Source organism: Furipterus horrens, unplaced genomic scaffold, assembly GCF_987537825.1.
Source record: "Furipterus horrens unplaced genomic scaffold, mFurHor1.1.pri manual_scaffold_3, whole genome shotgun sequence".
NCBI classification, from domain to species: domain Eukaryota; kingdom Metazoa; phylum Chordata; class Mammalia; order Chiroptera; family Furipteridae; genus Furipterus; species Furipterus horrens.
The window spans coordinates 50,992,984-51,018,030 of NW_028327173.1; the positions used below are offsets into that span (position 1 = coordinate 50,992,984).

Below are 25,047 nucleotides of genomic sequence, written 5' to 3' on the forward strand. Positions count from 1 at the left end.
TCCTAATAACAGTACAGCAATATAACTGTCTCCAGTAGTGAAGGACTTTGTCATAAATCAGGAAATTGTTCTCATCCAGACTGGCTCTAAATTATTTCCTTAATAAAAGTGCAAACCTAAATAGTGTCTATCAAAATGCTATTAAGTCAGAGGTAGAATAAAAACATGCCACAAGCTAAAGCAATAGAAAGAGTTGTCAGATTAAAACTACTTATTCCATCAATTCTTGACATAGGTATTCCTTAAAACTATTATACTTCAGAAAATTGAGATAACTGAATCACATTTATACTATCTTCATTTTGGAAGAAATCTAAAAGCAAAAACAAAAACAAAAAAAATAACAGAATTAGTCCAATGCAATAAAAATGTTCACAATTGAGTATGTAATGTGAAGACTTACACAACATGACAACTGGCATATTATTAAGGATAGTTGCCCAATAGTTGCCAAATAGTGGCCAAATAGAGGGTGTCAAAATGATAAGATTGCCTTTCCTGGCACTTGGTTTGTATCTGACTTACTCTACTATCTATGGTTCTTAGAAATCTTATGGGTGAAAGAAATGATTGTCGAACTTTTATTGTGTTAACATCTTCCTTTCTATTTTATTTTAAGAAAGTATAAGTTAGCATCATCACAGAACAAACTGTACATTGAAAGGTGTAGACTTAACTCGAATTTCATCACTTTTTATTACAAATCCTCCATTTTTTCCTTTTGGTTAATAATTCCTAATTCCATAGTCATGCTTTACAAATTGATGTTTAATCATAGAAGAGTGGGCTTGTAGAGATTCAATAAGCCAGAAATAACTGTCTGCACGTATCAGCCAGTTGCCATCCTAAGGCATATGTGCGAAGGGAAAACCCTATTGCCTCACTTTTTTATCTATCATTTGAAGCACTGGAGTATATCATCAGCATTTGACTTTTGAAGATATAAGATCAGCAAATATTTTGAATGCCCCCCTCCCAAATACTGCACTGCGCCAGCAGAATAAAGTGTCACCAAATCCCCAGGGCATAAGAGAGAACATTTTCCTGCCCTTTGCTTTCCACTTCAGAGCTCCCTTCCATGTATTGTTCAAGTTTGTCCTCTATGCCTAAATGGAAGAATGTAGGCTTTTGGCATCAAAACTTCCCTAACTAAATACAAATAAAACAAGAAAAAATAAGCGTAATCATTTGGTTGTCAGCACCATAAAACAATATTTACAATACATATTCAGCACTGTAAAGATGCTTAACATACACGCTCTCTTATCATCTTCACAATAACCTTATGGGACAAGAAGGTAGGGGTATGAAATTGAGAAACACAGGATTGGAGCCCAGTGTGCCTGGTTCTACAGCTTGGTCTAACCACTATGTTATACTACTAACATATTATATCTCACCCACCCCACACCACCAAAAAGAAAATCAGAGAACATTAGAGCATAGCCCTGTTGCGATAGTCAATAGCTCTCGGTATCAGGAATATATTTTTTCATATATATAACTAGTACTTTTTGGCACAACTTTGCATTGTTTCTTGTGTTTCATTGCTCAAAAGAGAGAGGGGAGCCCTGGAACCAGTCATATATGCTTTAAAAGAATTTTTTTAGTCCTCTTTAACATATTTTTATGAACTACACAAATCAAATATTTTACATATTTCTAAAAGGCCTTATTTTCCAAGCCTTTGTTTTCTTTAATCTAAAATATTGACAGATTTTTTATTTACCTTTACGAATGTCAGAGGGAATAGCATCAGGAGCCTACTTAGAGATCATTCTACCATATTGAACTTAGTTTGTTTTATTAATTTTGTTTCTCAAAAATTTAGGGCATCAAACTTCCTGATTACATCCTCTAAGATCCCTACTATTCCTTCCTGTTTGATGGTCTCCATTTTCCACAAAATAACCTAAGTCCTATCACCAAAACCTCTTGTGAAAATGACAAAACTGCACTGAATATTGAAGCAACCCCTGAAAAATAATTACACTAATACATAAAAACTAAACTATGTACTAAGCTGCAGAAAAAATATTATCTCAATGTTTTTCTTATTTCTTAATCTCTTACTTTTTATTTCTTTTTTCTTCTTTTAAGTATATTTCATTGATTATGCTATTACAATTGTTCCAAATATCTCCGCTTTTCTCCCTTCTGCCTTCAGCAATTCCCCCTTAGTTCATGTCCATGAGTCGCGTATTTAAGTTCTTTGACTCCTTCCTTTCCTATACTATTTTTAAAATCACCCTTCCCATTATGCTTCGTAATCCGTGTACCTTTGCCCCCATTCTCCCCTTTCCCCCTTCCAGCTGATAACCCTCCAAATGATCTCCATATCTATAATTCTGTTTACTTCTTTTAAGCAGGAGAAACTGTGAGCCTTAACTTATTGTTTAATGGCCCCTGAGTACATGAAACTCTGCTGTTCAGTTTCCTCTGGAAATACAGTAATGCATACCTTGTAGAGTGGCTCTAAAAATTATGATGTTAAACATTTATCACAGTACCTATCATATAAGTGTTTAAATAATAGTAGCTACTATAATATTAATTATTTTAGATAATAATATAGAAATTATTGACAAGCAAAAAGTTTTATTTAGCTTTATCCCTAACAGCAGGTTGTAAATGAGATTAAGGTCATAAATTAGCATCTCTTTTGAATTACTTACACATGAACACAGTTGTCTTGAAAACATATACACATATGGAGATGGAGAGGTCTATGGGGAAAACATGAAAGTGAATCATAGCAACCTAAAATATTAGCCATATTAGCGACAAGTAAGTAGTATCAGCTCTACTTGTGGCAGAATTTTTTTTTAATTTGTGTATGATTTGTCATCTCTCTCTATTAAAAGAAAGCACGCTTCACATAATTTAAAACAAGTTCATAATTTACTGCTTGCTAACAACTTGTAAGGCACAGTGTCTCTGAGTAAGATAAAGTTTAGGGGAAGCATGGAGTTCAGATATTGGTAGAAGTTGGAATATTTAGGAGTTCGTTAACCTTGAACTAGGGAAGAAGCATGGTTACTTGAGTGAACTGTTGCTGATTGTCTTTCAGGTGCCTTTTTTAAGCAACCTGTCATTGATTAATTACAAGTTTAAAAGAAGTTCTAATTGGTGGTTATTTATTGCTATGGCCAAAGGACAGTCAGACCTTTACTCAGCAGATAAGAACTTTTTATTCCTATTGCCATTATTGAGTACTAACTATGGACCAGTAATATGCTCAATGTATTATATTATCTTTTTTAATCCTCATAATATTCTGTGAAGCACTTATTGTTATCTACAGTTTTTATATGATAAGCAAAGGGCTTAGCTAACTTGTACAAGATTGCATAACTAAAAAGTGACAGAACGAAGAATAAAACCCAGATTCATCTGACTGTTATCTTTACTGCCTCTATTAAATTTTTAAATCAACTCCTGGCATTTCTATAACCCTTCACTTCTATAATTTTATCATTTCAAGAATGTCATACAAATAGAATAATACAATATCATTTGCATAATGATATCGTATAATTTTGGGATTGGCTTTTTTTTTTTTCCTCAGCCTACTTTTCAGGTTGTGTGTATCAATAGTTTCTTTTTTATTGTTGATTAGTATCCTAAGGTATGAATGTATCACAGTTTTTTAACCACTCACCTATTGAAGGAAACCTAGATTTCAAGTTTGGGACTGTTATGGAAATAACTTATTCTAAAAACTCATGGACAGGATAAATGTCTGGGAATGCAGTTGCTGGATCATATGGTACTTGCATGTTTAGTATTTTTTAAGGAACTGCCAAATTTTTCCAAAACAGCACTACCATTTTACATTTCCTTCAGCAGACTATGAGTGATCCAATTTCTCATCATTGTCAGCATTTGTTTTTGTCACAATGTTTTATTTCAGTCATTCTGGTAAGTGTATAGTACTATCTCATTGGGATTTTAATTTGTATTTCTCTAATAGCTAATGGTGTTGAAAATCTTTTCATGGGCTTACTTGCTGCCATTTGTATATCCCCTTTGGTAAAATATCTCAAGTCTTTTCACCATTATTCTAAATGAATTGTTTAATTTCTTACTGTCAGGTATTGAGAGTTTTTAAATATATTCTAGATGCTTTCCTTTGTCAAATTTGTAGTTTGCTAATATTTTCTCAAACTTTGTAGCTTGTTTTTTCATCCTCCTAACATTTTGCATTTAGCTCTATAGTCTATTTTGAGCTAATTTTTATGTAAGATGTGACATAGGTCAAGGTTCATTTATTTTGCCTATGGATTACAAATGGTTATGCTAACATCACTTGTTGAAAAGACTAAGTTTCATCCATTGAATTGCTTTTGCACCTTTGCCAAAAATCATTTGGCCTTTTTTCTTGTGGGTTTATTTATGGGTTTCCTGATCTATTCCATTTATCTATCTGTCTGTCCTTCTGCCAATACCACACATAATAATCTTGAAATCGAGCTGGTTTTTCTCACCTTATTCTTCTTTTTCAAAATTGTGTTAGCTATTCTAGCTTTATTGTCTTTCAATATAAAGTTTAGAATCATATTATTTATAAATATAAAAAATCTTTCTGGGGTTTTGATAGAAATTTGTTAAACTTGTGTATCAATTTGAAGACAATTAATGTTTTTACTGTGTGAAGTCTTCCAGTCCATAAATATGTCTCTCCGTTTACTTAAATTTTTGATATCTTTCTTCAGCACGGTGTAGTTTTCAGCATATAAATCTTGTACAAGCTTTGTTTAATTTACACCTATGTATTTTACTTGTGTTGAGTGACTGTGCATGGAATTGCATTTAAATCTTAGTGTCTACATGTTCATTGATAACATACATAAATACTATTGCTCTCGTATCTTGTGACCTTGCTGAATTCACTTGTTAGTTCTAGGAAATTTTTCGCTGAATCTTTTGGCTGCTCTATGCAGACAATCACGTAATCTGTACATAAGGACATTTTATTTCTTCCTCACCATCTGCATGCCTTTTATTTCCTTCTTTTGCCTTATTCTACTGACTAGAACTTCCAGCATTATGCTGAATAAGAGTGGTGAGTGTGGACATCTGTTCCTCGTCCTTGATCTTAGGAAAGAAGCATTCATTTTTTTCACATAAGTTTTAAGTTAGCTGTAAGTATTTTGTAAATGTTCTGTCAAGTGGAGGAATTTCTTCTCCATTTCTGTATTTCTGAGTTTTTATCACAAATGGATGATGAACTTTGTCAAATATATTCTGCTTCCACTGATATAATCACATAATATTTTTCTGTAGCCCATTAATATGGTTCAGTGCATTTTTTGATTTACAAATATTGAACATGGTTTGTATTACTGAAATAAACACCACTTGGGCATGGTGTATAATTCTTTTAATATATTGCTGAATTCTAGTTGCCAATATTTTGTTAAGGATTTTTGTATTTATATTCATAAATGGTATTGATCTATAGTTTTATTCTCATTTTTTCTGTCCTAATCTGGTATTATTGGGATAATACTACTGGCTTCATAAAACTCATTGGGATGTGGCCCCTGCTCTTCTATTATTTGGAAGAGATTGTGTAGAATTGTTATTAATTGTCATTTAAATATTTGGTAGAATTTCTGGACCTGGAGATATCTTTCCTGGGAGCTTTTTAATTACAGTTTACAATCTTGATAGTTGCAGGGTTTTTTAAATTATCTATTTCATATTGGGTGAGTTATGGTCGTTTGTGCTTTTCAAGGAAGCAGCCCATTTCATATAAGTTGTTAAATTTGTGTGTAGAATTATTCTAGTATTACCTTATTATCCTTATGATGTCTGCAGGATCTGTAGTAATATTTTATTCATTATTCCTGATTTTGATATTTTGTGTGTGTGTGTTTCTTATTCAGTCTTGCTTCAAGTGTATCAATTTTATGATCTTTTCAAAAAAACAGTTTTTGTGTCTTTTTTCTGTTATTTTCAATTTCTTTGATTTCTGCTCTTATTTCCTTCTTTTGCTTGCCTGGGTTTTACTTAGCTTCTTGCTTTATAAGCTCTTGAGATCGGATTTTAATTATTGATGCAAGACTGTTTCTTTTAGTATATGCATTTAGTGCTATTAATTTACCTCTCAGCATTGCTTTAGCTATGTTCCCAATACCTCCTCTAGCAATCCCAACCCCCTTAGTTCATGTTCATGAGTCATGCATATAAGTTCTTTGACTTCACTCTTTCCTATATTATTCTTAACTTCCCCCTGTCTATTTTGTACCAACCAATTATGCTTCCTATTCCCTGCACCATTTTCCCATTTCTCCCTCTTCTGTCTCCCAGCTGATAACCCTCGGAATGATTCCCATACCTATGATTCTGTTCCTATTCTGGTTTGCTTAGTTGGATTTTGTTCTTATTTTTTAGATTCAGTTGTTGATAGGTGTGAGTTTCTTGTCATTTTAAGGTTCATAATTTTGATCTTCTTTTTCTTAAGTAAGTCCCTTTGACATTTCATATAATAATGGCTTGGTGATGATGAACCTCTTTAGCTTTACCTTGTCTGGGAAACACTTTATCTGCCCTTCCATTCTAAATGATAACTTTGCTGGATAGGGTAATCTTGGTTGTAGGTCCTTGCTTTTCATCACCTTGAATACTTCTTGCCAGCCCCTTCTTGACTGCAAAGTTTCTTTTGAGAAATCAGCTGGTAATCTTATAGGCACCCCTTTGTAGGTAACTTTCTGCTTTTCTCTTGCTGCTTTTAAGATTCTCTCTTTATCTTTCAGTTTTGGCATTTTAGTTATGACGTGTCTTGGTGTGGTCCTTTTTGGGTCTAGCTTGTTTGGGACTCTATGTGCCTCCTGGATTTGTATGTCTGTTTTCTTCACCAAATTTGGGGAGTTTTCCCTCATTATTTTCTTACGTAAACTTTCAATTTCTTGCTCTTCCTCTTCTCCTTCTGGCTCTCCTACAGTTTGGATGTTGGCATGTTTAAAGTTGTCCCAGAGGTTCCTAAACCTCTCCCCATTTTTTTTCAGTTCTTGTTTCCTCATTCTGTACTGGTTGACTGTTTTTTTCTTCTTTACGTACCAAATCATTTATTTCAACCCTGGTTTTCTTCCCTTCACCATTGGTTTTGTGTGGATTTTCCTTCGTTTCATTTAGCATAGACTTCACTTCTTCCCTTATGCATTTGCCATACTTAAGCATATCTGTCAAGCCTGTGAGCATCTTTATCACCAGTGTTTTAACTCCATGTCTATTAGGTTGGCTATCTCCTCATTGCCGAGTTCTCCCAGTGGAACCTTGATCAATTCCCCCTTTTGGGCCATACTTCTCTGTCTCCTCATCTTCAAAGTCTCCTGTTTGTTTGCCTCTGTGTCTTAGGTAGAGCTGTTGCACCTGTTACGTTGTAAGGGGCAGAGCCTTATGTATTTGTCAGTACAGGGCAACCCGTTCCACCATGTTGTGGCACTGTATGTGGGGGAGGGGTCTGAGAGGGAACAATGCTGCTTGCTCAACACTTGCCCCTTTTCCAGGCACTTCTCCTACTTCCATATGGGACTGGTGCCTCTCTAACTGTTGTGCTGGCCATCGTTCCCAGAGTGCGTGGGTCTGCGGACATTTAGAACCATGGGGCCCTTTATACAAGTGGACTCTGCTAAGAAACCAGCACTTTCTTCCTCCGCCCCAACCCCCACTGGTTTGCACCATCAGAAGCAATGAGGATCTGTTTTCCCTGGCGCTAAGACTATGAGTTGTGCAGTCTGGTCTGCTGTTGTGAGCGCTCTCCAGGTGTCCCTCCTGACTTTTTAAAATGTGTGACTGCATTTTATGCTGTCCTGCCTCTGCCACCACTGCTGCCACCACCACGCTGTGTACTCTCTGCCCTGGTTCCACCCCTCCTACCTGTCTGGATGAGTTTTTCTTCTTTATATCTTTGTTTGCTGGTCTTCCATGCAGCTCAATTTTCTGGAACTTCTGGTTGTCTCTATTTTTGAGGTAGTTGTATTTCTTCTTAGTTGTGGAGGGAGATGCAGTGTGTCTGTCTAGGCCTCCATCTTGGTGGGAAGTCCTATGTTCCTCAAATTTTTATGTGTTGTATTTTCATTTACATTAAGTTCAATGTATTGTTTTATTTCCCTTGAGACTTTCTCCTTTGACCCATGGATTACTTAAAACTGTGTTATTTGGTTTCCAAGTGTCCAGATATTTTTCTTTTATCCTTTTATCATTGATTTCTAGCTTGATTCCATTGTGGTGGGAGAACACATTCTATGTGATTTCAATTTATTTTTTATTTTTTTAGATTTGTTTTTCAGTTCAGGATATGATGTATCTAAGTAAGTATTCTGTGGGAATGTGAAGAAAATGTGTATTATGCTGCTGTCAGGTAGAATGTTCTTTAGGTGATCTATTGTTTGATACTATTGTTGACTTATTTTATATTGTGGCCAATTTGTAGGCTAGTACTTCTATCAATAATTGAGAAAGGGGTATTGAAATCTCCAATTATAATTGTGGATTTATCCATTTCTCTTTTAGTTCTACCAATTTTGCTTCGTATATTTGCATCTCTGTTGTTTGCTGTGTACACATTTAAGATTGTTATATCTTCTTGGTGGATTGACCCTTTTTATTATATAAAATATCTTATCTCTAGCATATTTTATTTGCTCTGAAAGCTACTTTATCTAGTGTTAGTATAGAATTTTCTTAAATTAATATTTGCATGATATGTATTTTTGACCCTTTTAATTTCTATCTCACTGTATAGTTATATTTGAGCTATTTCTTGTAGTCTGCATATAGTTGAGTGACATTCTTTAATCCATTCTGTCAAAATTTCTTTTAATTTGTGAATTTAGCCCTTCTGCATTTAATAATTTACACATTAAGGTTTGTCTTAATTTAATTTTTACTTTCTGTTTGTCCTCCCCCCCCTCTCTGTCTCTCTCTCTCTCTCTGTCTCTCTCTCTGTCTCTCTCTCTCTGTCTCTCTCTCTCTCTCTCTGTCTCTCTCTCTCTCTCTCTCTCTCTCTCTCTCTCTCTCTCTCTCTCTCTGTCTCTCTCTCTCTCTCCACTTTCCTCCTTTGTTTTGTTTTGTTTTCATTTTTCCTGTGAGTCATTTGGGTTACCTCTTCTTTAGCTCCAAGTCTGGGATATGACACAAAAATAAAACTCAGGGAATTTACCACCATGTTTTTACTTGGTCTCCAGGTCCCTAGCTGATCTGTTTTCTTCTATCTACTATGCATAGTTTTCTTATATTTGTTTGTATATAAGGTCCAGGGTTTTTAATTTTTCTTAATGGAGAGAATAGGGGAAAGTATGTTCTACTGTCTCAGTTTTTAAAATTTAACCTGCAGTTTAAAAGGAGGACTATGCAGAATTGCAGAATACATGGCGTAGATAGGACTTTTTGTTGTTGTTTTATTGAATATAAAATTACTGAAACTGACTAACTTCAATGAGTGCTGCTGATATCTTGAAATCAATTACTGAATTTTCCTTTATAGATGATTCTGTGTTGTTGAAATTGCTCCCAAACATTTTTAGAACTCTTTTGGACTTAATTTTAGAGAATGATTGTGTCCACTTTCATATTCTCAGTGGTATAAATTGTCATCCTTTGAGGCTATGTTTCATTTTTTGAAAGAACCCCAAATGGATAAAGAGTCAAGATGGGTAGTAGCAAAACAGATGACCAAATTGGGTAATACACTTCTCAATCTATCACTCTTTTCTAAGAGAATTGTGTGAACCAAAGTATTGTTGTAGTGAGAAAGTAATTTCTTTTATATCATAAAAAATCCTCCAAACACTTTACATGTTCACATAATAAGCTTTTTTCAGTGTGGGATGAATTTTGCAGAAAGGTAGGAAATCAATGTTACTTTTCTGTGACATTGACATTAATGTTTCCTTGGGTTCTATGGATATTGGAGTTTTCCCCTGTAAACTTTGACAATACGCTTTTGGGTCAACTTGAAAACACTGCATTCCATCACTATTCTCAAATACATGTTATTTTGTCCAACCTCCCCTTGGAAGTTCAAAACAAATGTCAAATCTTCTCTTTTTCTTTTTATCATTCAAAACATGTAGCACGGGCTTTACAGAAACTTTCTTGTTCAAATTCCCCTTCAGTCTGCGTCAGTTTTCTCTCGCTAACCTCTGTTTGAATAAATCCAGCCTCTGACATTTTCTACATTTTCATCAGTCCTTTGTACTTCACCATGAGCATCCTTATTACCTTTCTTAAGCCTTTGTGCCAGTCAAAAAAACTACCTCATTGCAGTCCTCCACACCATAATTGTTCTTTTAGTTATCTTGTGTACTGTATGGTTGCTTAACTTCACACAAAATTTAGTGTTAATTCATTGCTTTCTCCAGCTGCCATTCCCCATTCACTGCAGCCTATAGGGCAGTGAAAGGATTGCTGCTGATGCAAACAGAATTGTTTTACAGCATATCCAGCTAAGCCCACTATATGTTTTGCCAAGCCATATAAGAATATGGGCTTCATCACTTCATAATCATGTGACAATTACTAAATAAACAAAGCATCAATCTGTTTGCTTAACTATAAAGCTCTATCTAAGTCACATGCATAGGATCTAAAACAGATAATAGACCTAATTCAGTAAGTAGCTCTTTGGCAAATTGAAGAGCTGCTGAAGATATTTTATACATTCTACCTCAACAACCCGATCCTTTTGTTCTTTTTCATGCCTCCTTTGTCAATGCACTATGATAGTCATAGTGAGACAGCCTTGGTTCAAACCCAGGTCCTGACAGTTTACCAGTTGGCAAATGTCTTAGGAAAGTTACTTAAACTCTCCAAGCCTTAGTTTTCTCTTCAGTAAAACTGAGCAATAATAATTATCTCTAATGCTGTTATAAGGATTAAATGACACAATACAAGTAAGTTTTAGTGCATTGTCTGGCACCTAGTGTTTGGATGGTAACTATTATATATTAAATGGCAGTTACTATGCCAGTTGTTAAAGATGGCAAGCAAGATATGGTGCTTACTCTCCAATTCCAAATGGAAGCATAATCCTGAGCTCAAACTGTCCCATCAGAAGGAAAAAATAAACCAGAAAAATACATCTAAAGGCTATTACTGTTCTATAATACATGGAGTTAGTTTTGTACCCTCAGATAGACCATTACCAGAATATCCTAACCAATGAAGTGATTGTTAAATAATCATCATGGATTTTTTCATGTGTATTACACATTATGGAACTCTAGTTATATTGTGGATCCCCCAAAGTTTTTCTGGGTATTAAAATTTCCTGCTTGTCTATGTGATCACTTTCCATTAAACTGCCAGTCTTCCTCTTTCCCACTGACTCAAGCACTGACTGAAGATCCATGAATATTATGCCAGTGGAGGTGAAAAGCAGGTATAAATGTGAAATCAACTGACTGTTCAGTAGCCAGGCCCATTGCACTTGGTCAGCCTATACACCCCCAGCTCCTCTAACTTTAGGAATCATTTTCTCTCACAACTCAGCATGCCAGTGAGTTAATTCAAGTATAGCAGCTCAAAATGTGATGCTGTGCTTATCATGGCTTTTCTTTTCTCCCAAACAAGAGAATGTGAAATTTCATAGAGATAGGAGAGAATTCAATTTGCAACAAAGAAGAACTTGATCGGAAGGGTGTTCAGTCTTTTAGAATGGCCGATAAGGAAATAGATACAATAGAGAAGTACACATTTGCCATTTACATGGTTATCTTAGTTGTGTTTATGATGTTATAGTTTTGTGATCACCGGTTAATTGTATAGGATGGTGCTGGATTGCTAATTGTTTTCGCTGTGCTGATATAGCCCAACTCTTTTTTGCATATTTTCCTCAGTTTCTCATGACTGAAGTATCTTTGCTGTTTTTGAATGTAAAAACTGTATGTGACACCAAGATAAGCAGTTAGACCCCTAAAAATATAATCAAATGCTTATTTACTTTGCCCTACATATAGCCAAATAACAATTTTGAATATTTTCATTACAGAAATTACCTCTTATTTGGAATCAAGCAATATGCCTTTTATCTTCAATTATTTTCCATAATCACTGTTATTTCCTGATGTCTCTGATAGTGTTCTTTTAAAAAAATTTTAAATTAAAATGAATCTCTTCATTGGATACTTGTTTAATAATTATTCCTTTTTTCCTCCAACCTGACTTTTTCATAGTAATTAAAATCTTGATTAGTCAGGAAAATTCACAGGCTTTCTTAGATAACAAATTCTAAGGTAAAATGCAGTTTTACATTTCAAATTACCTACCCTTAAAATAGCAACAAAAAGGAAAATGAATTTAGGAAATAAACTTAGATTCTTCTGTAGTAATGGGTGAAGGACAAGCACAGCACTACTAATGATGAGCATTAACTTCTTGTGTTAGATGTCCGTGTTAAAGCATACTTAATTTAATTTTATTTTATTTTTTCATACTTAATTTTAAAAAGCATATTCTATACCAGCTCACAAACAGAACTGCTTGTCTGGTAGAAAAGATGTCAGGTAGAATGGCTAGAAAGAAGGTGAGAAAATAGGAGTGAAAAGAGGAGCATTTAAAGGCAGGAGGCCACAGTGAGCATGCCCTCTCCTCCATAACTGCCTTCAAGAATTCATAAATGATCAGTGTAACTTTAGAGGTGCCAATGAGTCCCTGAAAGCTCGTCATGAGTTTACCTGCATATGGAGCTCACTTTGAAGACCTTTCCAGATCTAGTGCTTCCACAAGCTATCCATACTTGTAATGTGAAAGATCCCAAAATTATACTCTTGACTTTAAAATGCAGAAAATTAATAAATATTTATTATATTAATGTGAGCAATCTTACTAAGAATTTGTGGCATAAAAGAAAGTATGTAATTCAATTCTTTTGTTTCAGAATTAAGAACCAGGTTATATCATTATTTTCCCCTTGATGTTTCATATGTTAACATCTCCCTGGTGTTTTTCAAAATGAAATGTTGTATAGAACTTCACTTTATTTTAAGTTGTGACTTCTTTTTCTTCTTAAAATTTCTTAGACAATTTTGTTCCTTTAAAATGGGAGTTAAAATAAACTTTGGCAAACCACCAGATGACTACAAATATATTTAATGCAACCTTGCTCCAATATTAACAGTTTCACAAAGCACAGTGGGCAGACCCTTGCTGTTTCTCATTATCTTTTTCAGCCATGCCTGCAAGCCCAAATGACGCCACTTTCCCAGAGAGATATTCTGTTTGTGTTTTCTACTTTAATCACATCCTTTCAACACAATGAATCTTCATCTGACAGATTATCTTCTCCACAGGCAGGCAGCCATATCCAGACCTTGATGGGGTCCCAAAGCCTTCAGCATCGTAGCCGTGAGCAGCAGCCATACGAGGGAAATATAAACAAAGTGACCATCCAGCAGTTTCAGTCACCATTGCCTATTCAGATCCCCTCTTCACAGGCCACCCGGGGACCTCAGCCTGGACGGTGCTTAATTCAAACTAAAGGGCAAAGGAGTATGGATGGATATCCAGAGCAGGTGAGAAAGGTTTTCACAACTGGTTAATTTTCAGGGAATGTTCAGGGAAGTTCAATGAATCCATGGTTTGTCTTCCCTCATAAATGTAGCCTGGGGCACATTAACAGTGTTACCATGTTGAATAGAGTGGAGCATTCTTTGTGGGGATTTTATCATTATTTTCAGGGGTTAAAGACAACAACATATAGGAATGGGTGGTTTGTAAAATGCCCACTTTACATAAGGAGAAATGGATAGATCCGACAAGTTTTTCTGGTTCATCCTACACTCTCTCTTACCCACTCCCCAGTCCGATTTAGCTCTACAGCACAGCTGTGGGATGTTACAACAGCTTCAATAAATGAGGTGTGGTTACCAAGGTCTCTGGTGAAATTGACAGCGTGAAAAGTAAACTGTATATTCTTATTTGTGGGAACATTTTTTAAAAGGCCTGTCTTCTGATTGTTGAATACTACAGAGATAAAGCTTTCTATGAAGAAAATGATAAACAGTTAGAAGGGACACATTTCTGAAATGCTCTGAAAGCTGCTGATAAGTGCCATGTAGCACAAAGAATGGCTGCTCTTCTGACCTAGCTAAAATTAGAATTTGCTTTTCATTAGAAGAACATTGTTTTCTTCCTTAGGAACACAAAATTGAATAAGATCTCAGCTATTGATTTATATTAAGCTTAGAAAGTAAGACATTAAGATCTTAATACTTATAAAATTAATTTATCTTCTTTCATTCTTCAGATAATTAGGCAAAGCTGACTTTGCCCACTGACTTCACTGAATCCTTATTATAGTGTATAAAGGTTTCACTTTATTATTAACTCAATATTAACATATTACCCACCTTACTTTCTGAACATACAGACAAGATTATCTTCATTTTCAAGTTTTTTCCTTTTTATTGTTGTGAGCCACTTCTTATTTGGATCCTAAATGTAGACATTCCCTCTATTTTTTCATACCCTTCTTAAAGCTGAGATTATGTATTAATCATTCTCAGAATCATAGATATTTTTTAAGATAATTTTTTTCTAACCTGTCTTAGTCTAGGCCAAGTGTTGGATTTAAGATAAAATAAATCAAATAGGTGCTTTTACTGAGGTAATGATGTGAGGTTTTTAATTTTCCAGTGATTCTAAAAAGTTAATGAAGTTTTAATTTATGCTTTACTAAAGGCATCTAGAAGGTTAAAAATTGTTCATATCTCCTCCCTCACAAATATTATATCCTCAATTCAGTTCTCTGACTTAGTTATTCCTAATAGCAGCTATGTGTTTTTTCTCTGAGAATTAATGCATTTAAAAATTCACTGAGCTCAATGCCCTCTATTTTCACCTACCTTGAATAGTAAATTTAGTTATTAGCATACGCTTATTCTGAACACTCTAAATTTAAAGTATTTTTTTACATTATCTCTCTACTAACACATAAATTGTACAGTTTGACTAATGAGAGGATTACTAAGTTTTAAGATTTACATGCTTATTAAATTTAAAACATCATGTTTCAGAGATTGTATTTATAGAGTCACTTGCAAGTGTTTTGATGCACCACTCTAAAAACATCAGGTGCTGCTGATTTTGAAGATTAAACCCTTGTCAGATGTATCACTGGAAAAAATGTTCTCCCATACAGTGGGTTCCCTATTCATCTTGCTGATGGTTTCTTTAGCTTTACAGAAGCTTTTTAATTTGACGTAGTCCCATTTGTTTATTTTCTGCTTTTTTTCCAGTGACTTAGGAGATATATCAGTAAAAATATTATACATTTAATATCTGAGATTTTGCTTCCTATGTTTTATTCTAGGGTTTTCATGGTTTCATGACTGACACTTAAGTCTTTTAACAATTTTGAGTTTATTTTTGTGTATGGTGTAATATGAACAAGGTATATGCTTCCACTTATTTGTTTCTTCCTTGATTTCTTTCTTCAGTGGCCTATAGTTTTCAGAGTACAGATATTTTACCTCCTTGGTTAAACTGATTCCTAGGTACCTTACATTTTTGGTTGTTGCAATAGAAAATGGAGTTGTTTTCTTAGTTTTTCTGATAGCTGGTTATTGATACATAAAAATGCCATCAGTTTCTGGGTATTAATTTTATATATCATTACTTTGCCAAATTCATTTATTAGATCTAGCAATTTTTTAGTGGAGTCTTTAGGGTTTTCTATGTACAATACCAGACAAACAACCTGATTAAGAAATGGGCAGAAGACCTGAATAGATACTTCTCCAAAGGAGACATAGAGCACCCATAGACATATAAAAAATGCTCAACATCATTAATCATCAAATAAATGTAAATTAAAACCTCAATGAAATACCACCTTATACCTATCAGAATGGCAACCATCAATAAATCAACAAACCACAAGTGTTGGCGAGGATGTGGAGAAAAGGAAACCCTAGTGCACTGTGAGTGAGAATGTAGTCTAGAGCAGCCACTGTGGAAAACTATATGGCATATCCTTAAAAAATTAAAAATGAAACTCCCTTTTTACCCAGAAATTCACTTCTGGGACTATACCCCAAGGATACTGAAACACCAATACAAGAAAATACGTGCACCCCTATGTTTATAGCAACACTATTTACAATAATCAAGATTTGGAAACAGCCTTAGTGCCCATCAGTAGATGAGTGGGTAAAAAAGCTGTGGTTCATTTGCACAATGGAGTACTATGCATCCATAAAAAAGAAAAACTCTTACATTTTCTAATAGCTTAGATGGACTTGGAGAAAATCATGCTAAGTGAACTAAGCCAGTGAGTGAAAGAAAAATACCACATGATCTCACTTATATGTGGAATCTAATGAACAAAATAAACCAACAAACAAAATAATAACAGAAGCTTATATACGTAAAACAGACTGACAGCTGCCAGAAAGGAGGTGTCAGGGATGGATGAAAGATGGTGGAGGAATTAACCGAAGAACATTTATACACAACCCGTGAACACAGAAAACAGTATGTGTCTGGCTTGGAGTGGGGAGAGAGTCAGGCTGAGTGAAGATGGGGACAGGAAGAAAAAGCAGAAACAACTGTAACAGTGTAAACAATAAAAATAAAATAAAAAATTAAAACATCAGACACCTTTCAAACTGAGAAGTAAAAACTTAAACATTCAATGGTTATGTTAAGGAAAGGACTTAAGTATGAAAAAGTCCTGTGTTTAGAAGAGTCCCACAACTGGTTTAGTGCCCCACTGTAGCAAATTTTAATTCTTTATTTTTTAAAGGTTTTATTTATTTTATTTTTAGAGAGAGGGGAATGTGGGGAGAAAGAGAGGGAGTGAAACATCAATATGAGAAACATCAATTGGTTGCCTCTCACAGAGAAGACATACAGAGCACCCATAGACATATGAAAAAAATGCTCAACACCACAAATCATCAAATAAATGTAAATTAAATCCTCAGTGAAATATCACTTCACACCAGTCAGAATGGCTACCATCATTAAATTGACAAACAACAAGTGTTGGCACAGTTGTGGAGACAAGAAAACCCTAATGCACTGTTAGTGGGAGTGCAGTTCCCCAGTGGAGACTTGGCTCATATCTCAGGCATGAGTCCTGACCAGGAATTGAACTGGCAACATTTTGGTTTGCAGGACAATACCCAAACCCTGAGCCACACCAGCCAGTTTGATACAACTCCAATTTAGCAACAAAATCTGAGATACTTGCCTGCTTGGCCCTAGTGTTCTAGTCTGCTAAATTTTATTAATTAACCTGCTTCAGAATTATAGAACTGCTGTATGCAAGATCAAGTGTTGACTTGAACTCACACGAACACCTCCAGTGCTTTGAAAAGCAAAGAGCACTGAACAAATGAAAAGTTTTGTTAACAAAAACATATTTCTTTATCCCTTAATCGTCGGCAGCCGTCCGTCTCGAGAGACGATGGCGTAGCTTCCTGAGAGTCTATCTGCACCGCCGAGAATGGCTGTGCAGTCCGACTCGGGAGTGACAATCCCTGCCGCACTTGTTACAGGTGAAGGCAGATGGCCGTTGTTGCTGCTGTTGACGCTGCTTCCGCCTCGATCTTTTCTGGGCCGCCTCCTCGTTGCGCGCAGCCTCCGCACGTGACGTACCTTGCCTGACCGCGAGCCTCCAGGCTAGGCGGTCGTCTGCTTAATCATATTAAAATAAATTCTGCAAAGCAATAAAAATATATACATTTGAAACCTCTATAATTTTATTAACCAATGTCACCTCAATAAATTTAATTTAAATTTTTTTAAATGCTACCACCAGCTATAGTGAATGAAATAAAATGAATGCCATTTTTTTACCTAGCCAGAGTACTTAACTTTGTTTAGCCATTAGAAATATGCAGTGAAGACTTCTGGTCAATATGACAGCATAAGCAGACAGGGCTCGCCTCTTTGCACAACCACATCAAAATTACAACTAAAATATAGAACAACCCTCACTAAGAACTGTCAGAAATCAAGTTGAATGGAAGTCTGATGACTGCAGAATTAAAGAAAACCATGTCCATCAAGACCAGTAGGAGGGGTGCAGGTGCAGAGCCAGCTGGTGGATAGAAGTTCAGGAAGGATATCAGGAGTGAGTCCCAGTCCCACATCAGGCCCTCCAGCTCAGGGTTCCAGTGCCAGGAAGGTAAGTCCCCACAATTTCTGGCTGCAAAAACCAGTGGGGATTGAGTCTGTTTTAAGTTCCTTTAAAAGATCCCACTCATGGACTTTCCTACTCACACTCACTATCTCTGAGATCCATCATCAGGATAGCAGCTTGAAAGGTACAAGTGGCATACAGGAGAAACAGAGGTGCCTGGCATCAAGGTAAGTAGAGGCCATTGTCCCTTTTCTAAACCCTTTCCTCACAGAGCCAGCAAGCTGATGCCATATCTGAGACTCCATCAACCTGGTTAACACAGTTTGACCTGCCTTGGAGATCCCTGGAGACTCTGCCACACCCAAGCTGCTTTTTCATATGAATGGCTGGTCCTGGTTCATGCCTCATAACTTCCTAAATTCTATCAAACAAGCAACAGCTGGCCTCAGTGAGCCCCAGGCCCAGCACTGGCAGCAGCTAGCCTAGATTCACAGCCTGCCTTGGCCTGGAAATCTCCAAACCCAGCACAAATAGCAGCCATCTCAGGCTGTTTTCTAGCCCATACAGTGTTCCCTGGAAAAAACACAGGTGGGAGCTGACTTTGACCTGTACCACTGGGAAACCCTAGGGTCAGCGCACCCAGTGGAGAGCTATAGACCACGTTGAAGCAGACCACCCAGCCCCTGCACAGCTGATCCTCCATAGAGGTTGGTAGTCAGTGGTCACAGCCAGGCCTTACAGCTGACTGGGCTAGGTGAATCCCTCCCATTAATCTACCAATAGCAACCAAAACTTAACCACAAGAGGAGGGTGTATTCAGCCAACACAAAGGGTGCACCTAGAATGTCCAGCTTTGCTGTGCAACTGTACCCTAAAGGGCACCTACTACATTAGGCCATACTACCAAGACACAGAGTCAAAGTAGCTCTACCTAATACATAGAAATAAACACAGGGAGGCTGCCAAATCAAAGAGACAAAGAAATATGACCCAAATGAAAGAACAGATCAAAATTCCAGAAAAAGAGATAAGCAAAATGGAGATAAGCAATCTATCGGATGCAGAGTTCAAAACACTGGTAATAAATATGCTCAAGGAACTTAGTGAGGACCTCAGCATCACAAAAAAGATCCAGTTAGAAACTAAGGATACACTAATTGAAATAAATAACAACTTACAAGGAAACAATAGTAGAGTAGATGAAGCCAAGAATCAAATCAATAATTTGGAACATAAGGAAGCAAAAAACAGCCAATCAGGAGAAGGAAAAAGAATCCAAAAAAACAAGAATAGTGTCCCAGCCTCCAGGACAACTTCAAGAGGTCCAACACTTGCTTCATAAGGGTGCCAGAAGGAGAAGAGAAAGAGCAAGAAATTGAAAATTATTTGAAAAAATAATAAAAGAAAACTTCCCTTATTTGGTGAAAGAAATAGACATGCAAGTCCAGGAAACACAGAGTCTGAAACAAGATGGATGCAAAGAGGCCCACTCCAAGATGCATAATAGTTAAAGGTTAAAGATAAAGAGAGAATCCTAAAAGCAGCAAGAAAAAAGCAGTTAGTTACCTTCAGAGAGTTCCCATAAGACTGTGAGCTGGTTTCTCAAAAGAAACTTTGCAGGCTAGAAGGGATTAGCAAGAAATATTCAAAGTCATGAAAAGCAGAGACCTACAGACAAGATTGCTCTACCTAGCAGTTATCATTTAGAATCAAAAGGCAGATAAAGAGCTTCCCAGATAAGAAAAATACTAAAGGAGTTCATCATCACCAAACCATTATGATATAAAATGTTAAAGGGACTTATTTAAGAAAAAGATGAAGATCCAAACTATGAACAATGAAATGGCAATAAATATCAACAATTGAATATAAAAACGAACTAAGCAAACAAGAAGAACAGAGACAGAATCATGGATATGGAGAGCATCTTGATGGGTTGCCAGGTGGGGGGATAGGGAGAATAGATATTAAGTACAAATAGGTAGTTACAGAATAGCCATGGGAATGAAAAATACAATATAGGGAATGGAGTAGCCAAAGAACTTATAAGCATGACCCATGGACATGAACAGTGGAGGGGATTGCCTGAGAGAGTGGGAAGTGCTGGGTGGAGGGGGGCAAAGGGAGAAAAATAAGGACAACTGTAAAAGCATAATCAAGAAAATTTAATTTTAAACAAGAAATAAAAATAAATAAATAAATAGTAATTTTGATGTTCCTGCTCAATGATAAAGTCATCTCAATTTTCAAACTACAATCACAAGGCAAAATATCCAAGAGTTCTAATGTAAAGCATTAATCTTTACATGTTTATTTTTTCATAGACATTTAGTATTGTCTGTTACGAAATAAAATATATGGACTACAGGGTTTCATGATGAGGGAAATAAGTTAGAGAAAGACTACTATCATATGGTTTCACTTATATGTGGAACCTGAAAACAATAAAACAAATGAACAAACAAAACAATAAAAAACAAAACTCACGGAAAGAGATCAAACACATTGTTGTAGGGGGAAGGAGGAATGGGTGAAAAAGGTGAATAGAATATAATCAATAATATTGTTATAAGTTTGCATGGTGACAGATGATTAAAATAGTGTGGTGATCACTTGTAAGGTGTATAACCGTTGAATCATATTGTACACCAAACATTAAGATAATGTTATATAAGAACTATACTTACATTTTTTAACTTTTAAATATAAATAAAAATATATAGAAGTGATTTCTAACCATAAAATGTTACCCAGATTCAAGCTATTGATTTTTATAGACTAGAAATCTGATTTCTAATATTAGGTGTTCTTTTTAACAAATTATCTACAACACAAAACTATGTGCATGTCACTTGACACTTATTATCAGAGGATTTTACTTAGAAGAGGAATTTTAATGCATAAAACATTTTGATTTTTAATGAACATAATAGAGGATAAAAATTGGAGTTGTATTAAGTAGTAAACTGAAGAAAACCAGAAAGTGAAGGCTTGACTCCCATTCTACATGAAAAACTCTTAGCCATTATATCCATGCTATCAGCACTTCCTTTGATTCTCAGTCCAAATGAAGAACTTTTAAGATTTTATTCACCTTATTCTCCCTTTCACATTATAATATTTTATATCAGTTGTTCTCAACCTCAACTGTATATTAGAATCTCTTCAAGAGATTTAAAACACACTGAGGCCTTGACCTTATCCCTAAATTAATCTGGATATGACCTTGGTAATAAAAATTTTTTAAACTCTTCAGGTGATTTTATTGGATAGCCAATGCAAGAACCAATATTTAGGATATTCTATAACCCAACAATTTACCAGCTGAATAATATTTTATTATCATTACTATTTAAAGTATACCTAATTTGTCCACAAATTTTTTAGTATTCTTAAAATAAACTAACCTTAACTTGGTTTTTCTCTTTTGCAAATTCTCAAGGCAAATTATATTTACATATGTATATATGAATACTAACACAGAAATAGGAAGTAATACATCAGCATGATGCTTCAAACAGCTGAAAACCCTTTTATGTATTAACTAACTTTTAACAATAAGGCTGTAATATGGGTAGCAGTTTCTGTTTTATTGACTAAAAAACTACTAAGATTAAGAGAAATTAACTGTCTTGCCTGTAATCACAGCAATCTGGAAGCTAAACTGGAATTGGAACTCAGTTTCAGGAATCTACGACACCACACAATGCAGCCTGCAGCATAATAGCCAAATATAGAGGGCAAGAGTAAGCCCACACTGGAAGAGTAAAACAATGTAAAGATATACTCATGAGTGCATGTCTGCCCTAAACAAGAGTTTATACCCACTAACTGGCCTAACATATGAAGATAGCAAGAGCTCCATGTCTCTTGCCACTTTCACGAATATGCATTCAAACTAAAGTTTGTGCCTGAAAGAGAATTTATAAGCTTACATTAAAATTACATTAGATCAGCCTCTGTGCATTATACAAAATGATCTGCATCCATCATGTTCAAAGGGGGGACGGGGAACAAAGCTCCAAAACCTTCCCAGAAGGGAATACTTTAGTCTACTCCAGAAGAAATAATGTTAATACTTAATAATATGAGGGAGAAGGAGCCAGAAGGAGGTAGAAGAGGGTAAAGGAGAGATAAATGGTGATGGAAACAGACTTGACTTTGGGTGGTGAACACACAATACAGAGTATAGATGATGTGTTATTGAATACCACACCTGAAACCTATATAATTTTTAACCAACGTCAGCCCAATAAATTCAATAAGAATTTTTTAAAAGAAATAAAAAATAAAATGTGAAGTAGATTAAGCAGTTGGCTAAGAGACATAATTTCAGACATTTCTTTAGAACAGATGCCCTGCTCATCTGCCTGAAAGGTTCACAAGGGTCCCAGGTAAGGCTTTCATCTATTGCGGCCAAGTGAAGAAAACTACATCATTCTGAGTGTTTGATGTATAAAGAAAAACTAAAAAAGATTTGTTATATTTAAATTGTGGGTTTTTTTAAATTAACAGGCAATAATTTGATAAGATGATTAGAAAATAGGTATTAAAATGATTTTAATGTGCTACTTGCTGATTTCAGGAACAATCATTACCTTATCCAGCTGCACGTAAGATATTGTTATTTATAAATATTTTCTCATCAAATTTTACTGTTCAGTCACCAAAGTAATAATACAACTCTGAAATTATAATTCATAGTTTGACACAAATAATGTGTAACTCAATACCACAAATATACAAACGGAATTTATAAATTCTGTGCAGTCAAATTCCATAACATTGCAGTTGGAGTCAGAAAACCTCTTTCAGGATTCCACTAAATATATGTATATGCTCTTGCTGGTTTCCCTAAGTGTCAAAAAAAAAAAAAAAAAAAAAAGGAAATGAAGTGAATAATCTTTAAACTTTATTACAGACTAGAAAAGTATTTGAGTTTTTATTTTCCAGCTAATTTTTCTGAAAAAATCTAGAAAATGTTACATCACAGAATTTTATTCATTAATTTTTATATTGGTGTATCTTTTCAGAAGATTTAATTAGGATTTTGAATAGGACTTGTATCTTTAATTCACAACATAATAGGTATAAAAACAGAAGGATCAAAAATATTCTGACAACTGTAATTGAAAAACAGTAATAAAAAAAAAAGAGGAATGCTCTAACTGCTGGAATACTTGACAAAATGTATATGTTTAGAACACTAAAAATGACTATTTCTTCTTGAAATTTGTTACTTCTTGCTTATCTTTTTTGGAAAAGAAAGGGTTTTCTTAAATGAACAGATAAATACCTAAGAAAATGAAGGGAAAACACATTCAAACAAAAGAATTGACAAATGTCTACTATCATAACAGTTTTTTATGTACTTCCTATTGAAAATGTATTAGACTTCCAATAAACATGAGTTTTCTTAAAACCTCAAAAAATATTCTTTGTTATTAACATTTATATATTTTATAGTTATTATTAACTTTTTGAGTCTATTATACAAGCTCATTAGAAATTTTGGAAGCGCAGAGAAGTTTTATATAGATATTGTGTGGCTATGCAATGAACAGATGAATTATACCTCCCAATACACACATACACACGTACTTGCACACATGTTGCTTATATGCATGCACATACACACACAGTGCAACTATCTCCTTTGTTCTTGCTATAAGGTTTCAGAACAAAGCAAGACCCAATTAGATCCTTACATTCTAGAGATTATAGATGATGATCTTACAGGGTCTCACTGCTACATAACAATCCATTTTGTCATGGACCTCCCTAAGATAAACCCAGAATTTTGTTAGAGCAAGATTAGCACAAACCAGAAATATTAAATGAAGTCAAATGATGAAAACAGACTCTGAAAGAAGGAAACGCACCACTGACTGCCAGGATGTTGCTTATATCTTCAGCCAGAATTTTCAGTCATTGTTTTCAATATCTAAATAGAAAATTGAAATGCTGGTTCTCATTAAATAAGATATTTATTAGGCTTCTAGATATAACCTCTTGCTAGAACACCACTCCTCTTTGTTAATTCCCTTCAGTTTCAGACTGTTTCTTGGCTGCAAGTTATTCTCTCCTCTTACATTTCATGGCTCCTCTATATTATATTATGAAATAAAAATTTTATATTAGAAAGAAATAACCTATATATTAAATAATTTAATTAGAAATTCATAGATATGTGGAAAAACACAAACATAAAATGTTTAAATCATATAGGTTTCTTTCTTCCCATTTTCCAATTAACCACTAATTTTTAAAAAAAGGACTACAAGGTAAACTGGTGTATTGAATACAGCTAAAATATTCCTTGGAGCTTCATCAACTTACTATATATTCATATACACAGATTTTGAGCCTTATAAATACAACACTATTACAAGCTGTAGTTTCTATCACCCTGTGATAACCAGTTTTAACAAATCTAACTCAATTAAAGGAAAATTTGTAATTAAACATACCTTTCAAATAAAAATATGGGAGCATGCTTATGGCAATTGTAGTTTCCCATAATTTAGAACTATTCATTACCAACTCTAATATAAAAATTAAATTAGCAAATAGTTTTTGCCTTTGTGTTGCAAGTGAACTGTGTAATATTTAAATATTCTATTCAGTATTATGAAATATGACAGTGAGTTAAGCATAGTTCCATTAAGTGGTCAAATCTAATTTACCCACTAACCAAGAATTCACAATATATGCTGATTAAATCAGGAATAGAACTCAAATTTGCCTTGAACTATTTAAGAAGTAGGGATTGAAGATACCTTGAAATTAAAAATATAGAGAGCATTTTGGGCATTTGCATTTGCCCATAAGCAAATTAATAGACTAAGCAAGATTGCTGGGGAAAACATTGAGCTACTTAAGAAAGCAAGCATTTCCAATCATCTTGAAGAACTTTTCCAGTATATATCTATAAAAATATAAGTAAGGGA

General features: G+C 34.9%; 1 protein-coding gene across 1 annotated transcript in view; it reads left to right on the forward strand.

The window, feature by feature from the left end:
* The window catches only part of LRRC7 (leucine rich repeat containing 7), a 299,869-nt gene that overhangs the window by 241,514 nt on the left and 33,308 nt on the right, over positions 1 to 25,047 (forward strand). The window contains exon 21 of the mRNA XM_090269599.1: positions 13,299 to 13,520. Within this exon, the coding sequence (XP_090125725.1) occupies positions 13,299 to 13,520 (222 nt within the window). The remainder of the gene's footprint in view (positions 1 to 13,298; positions 13,521 to 25,047) is intronic.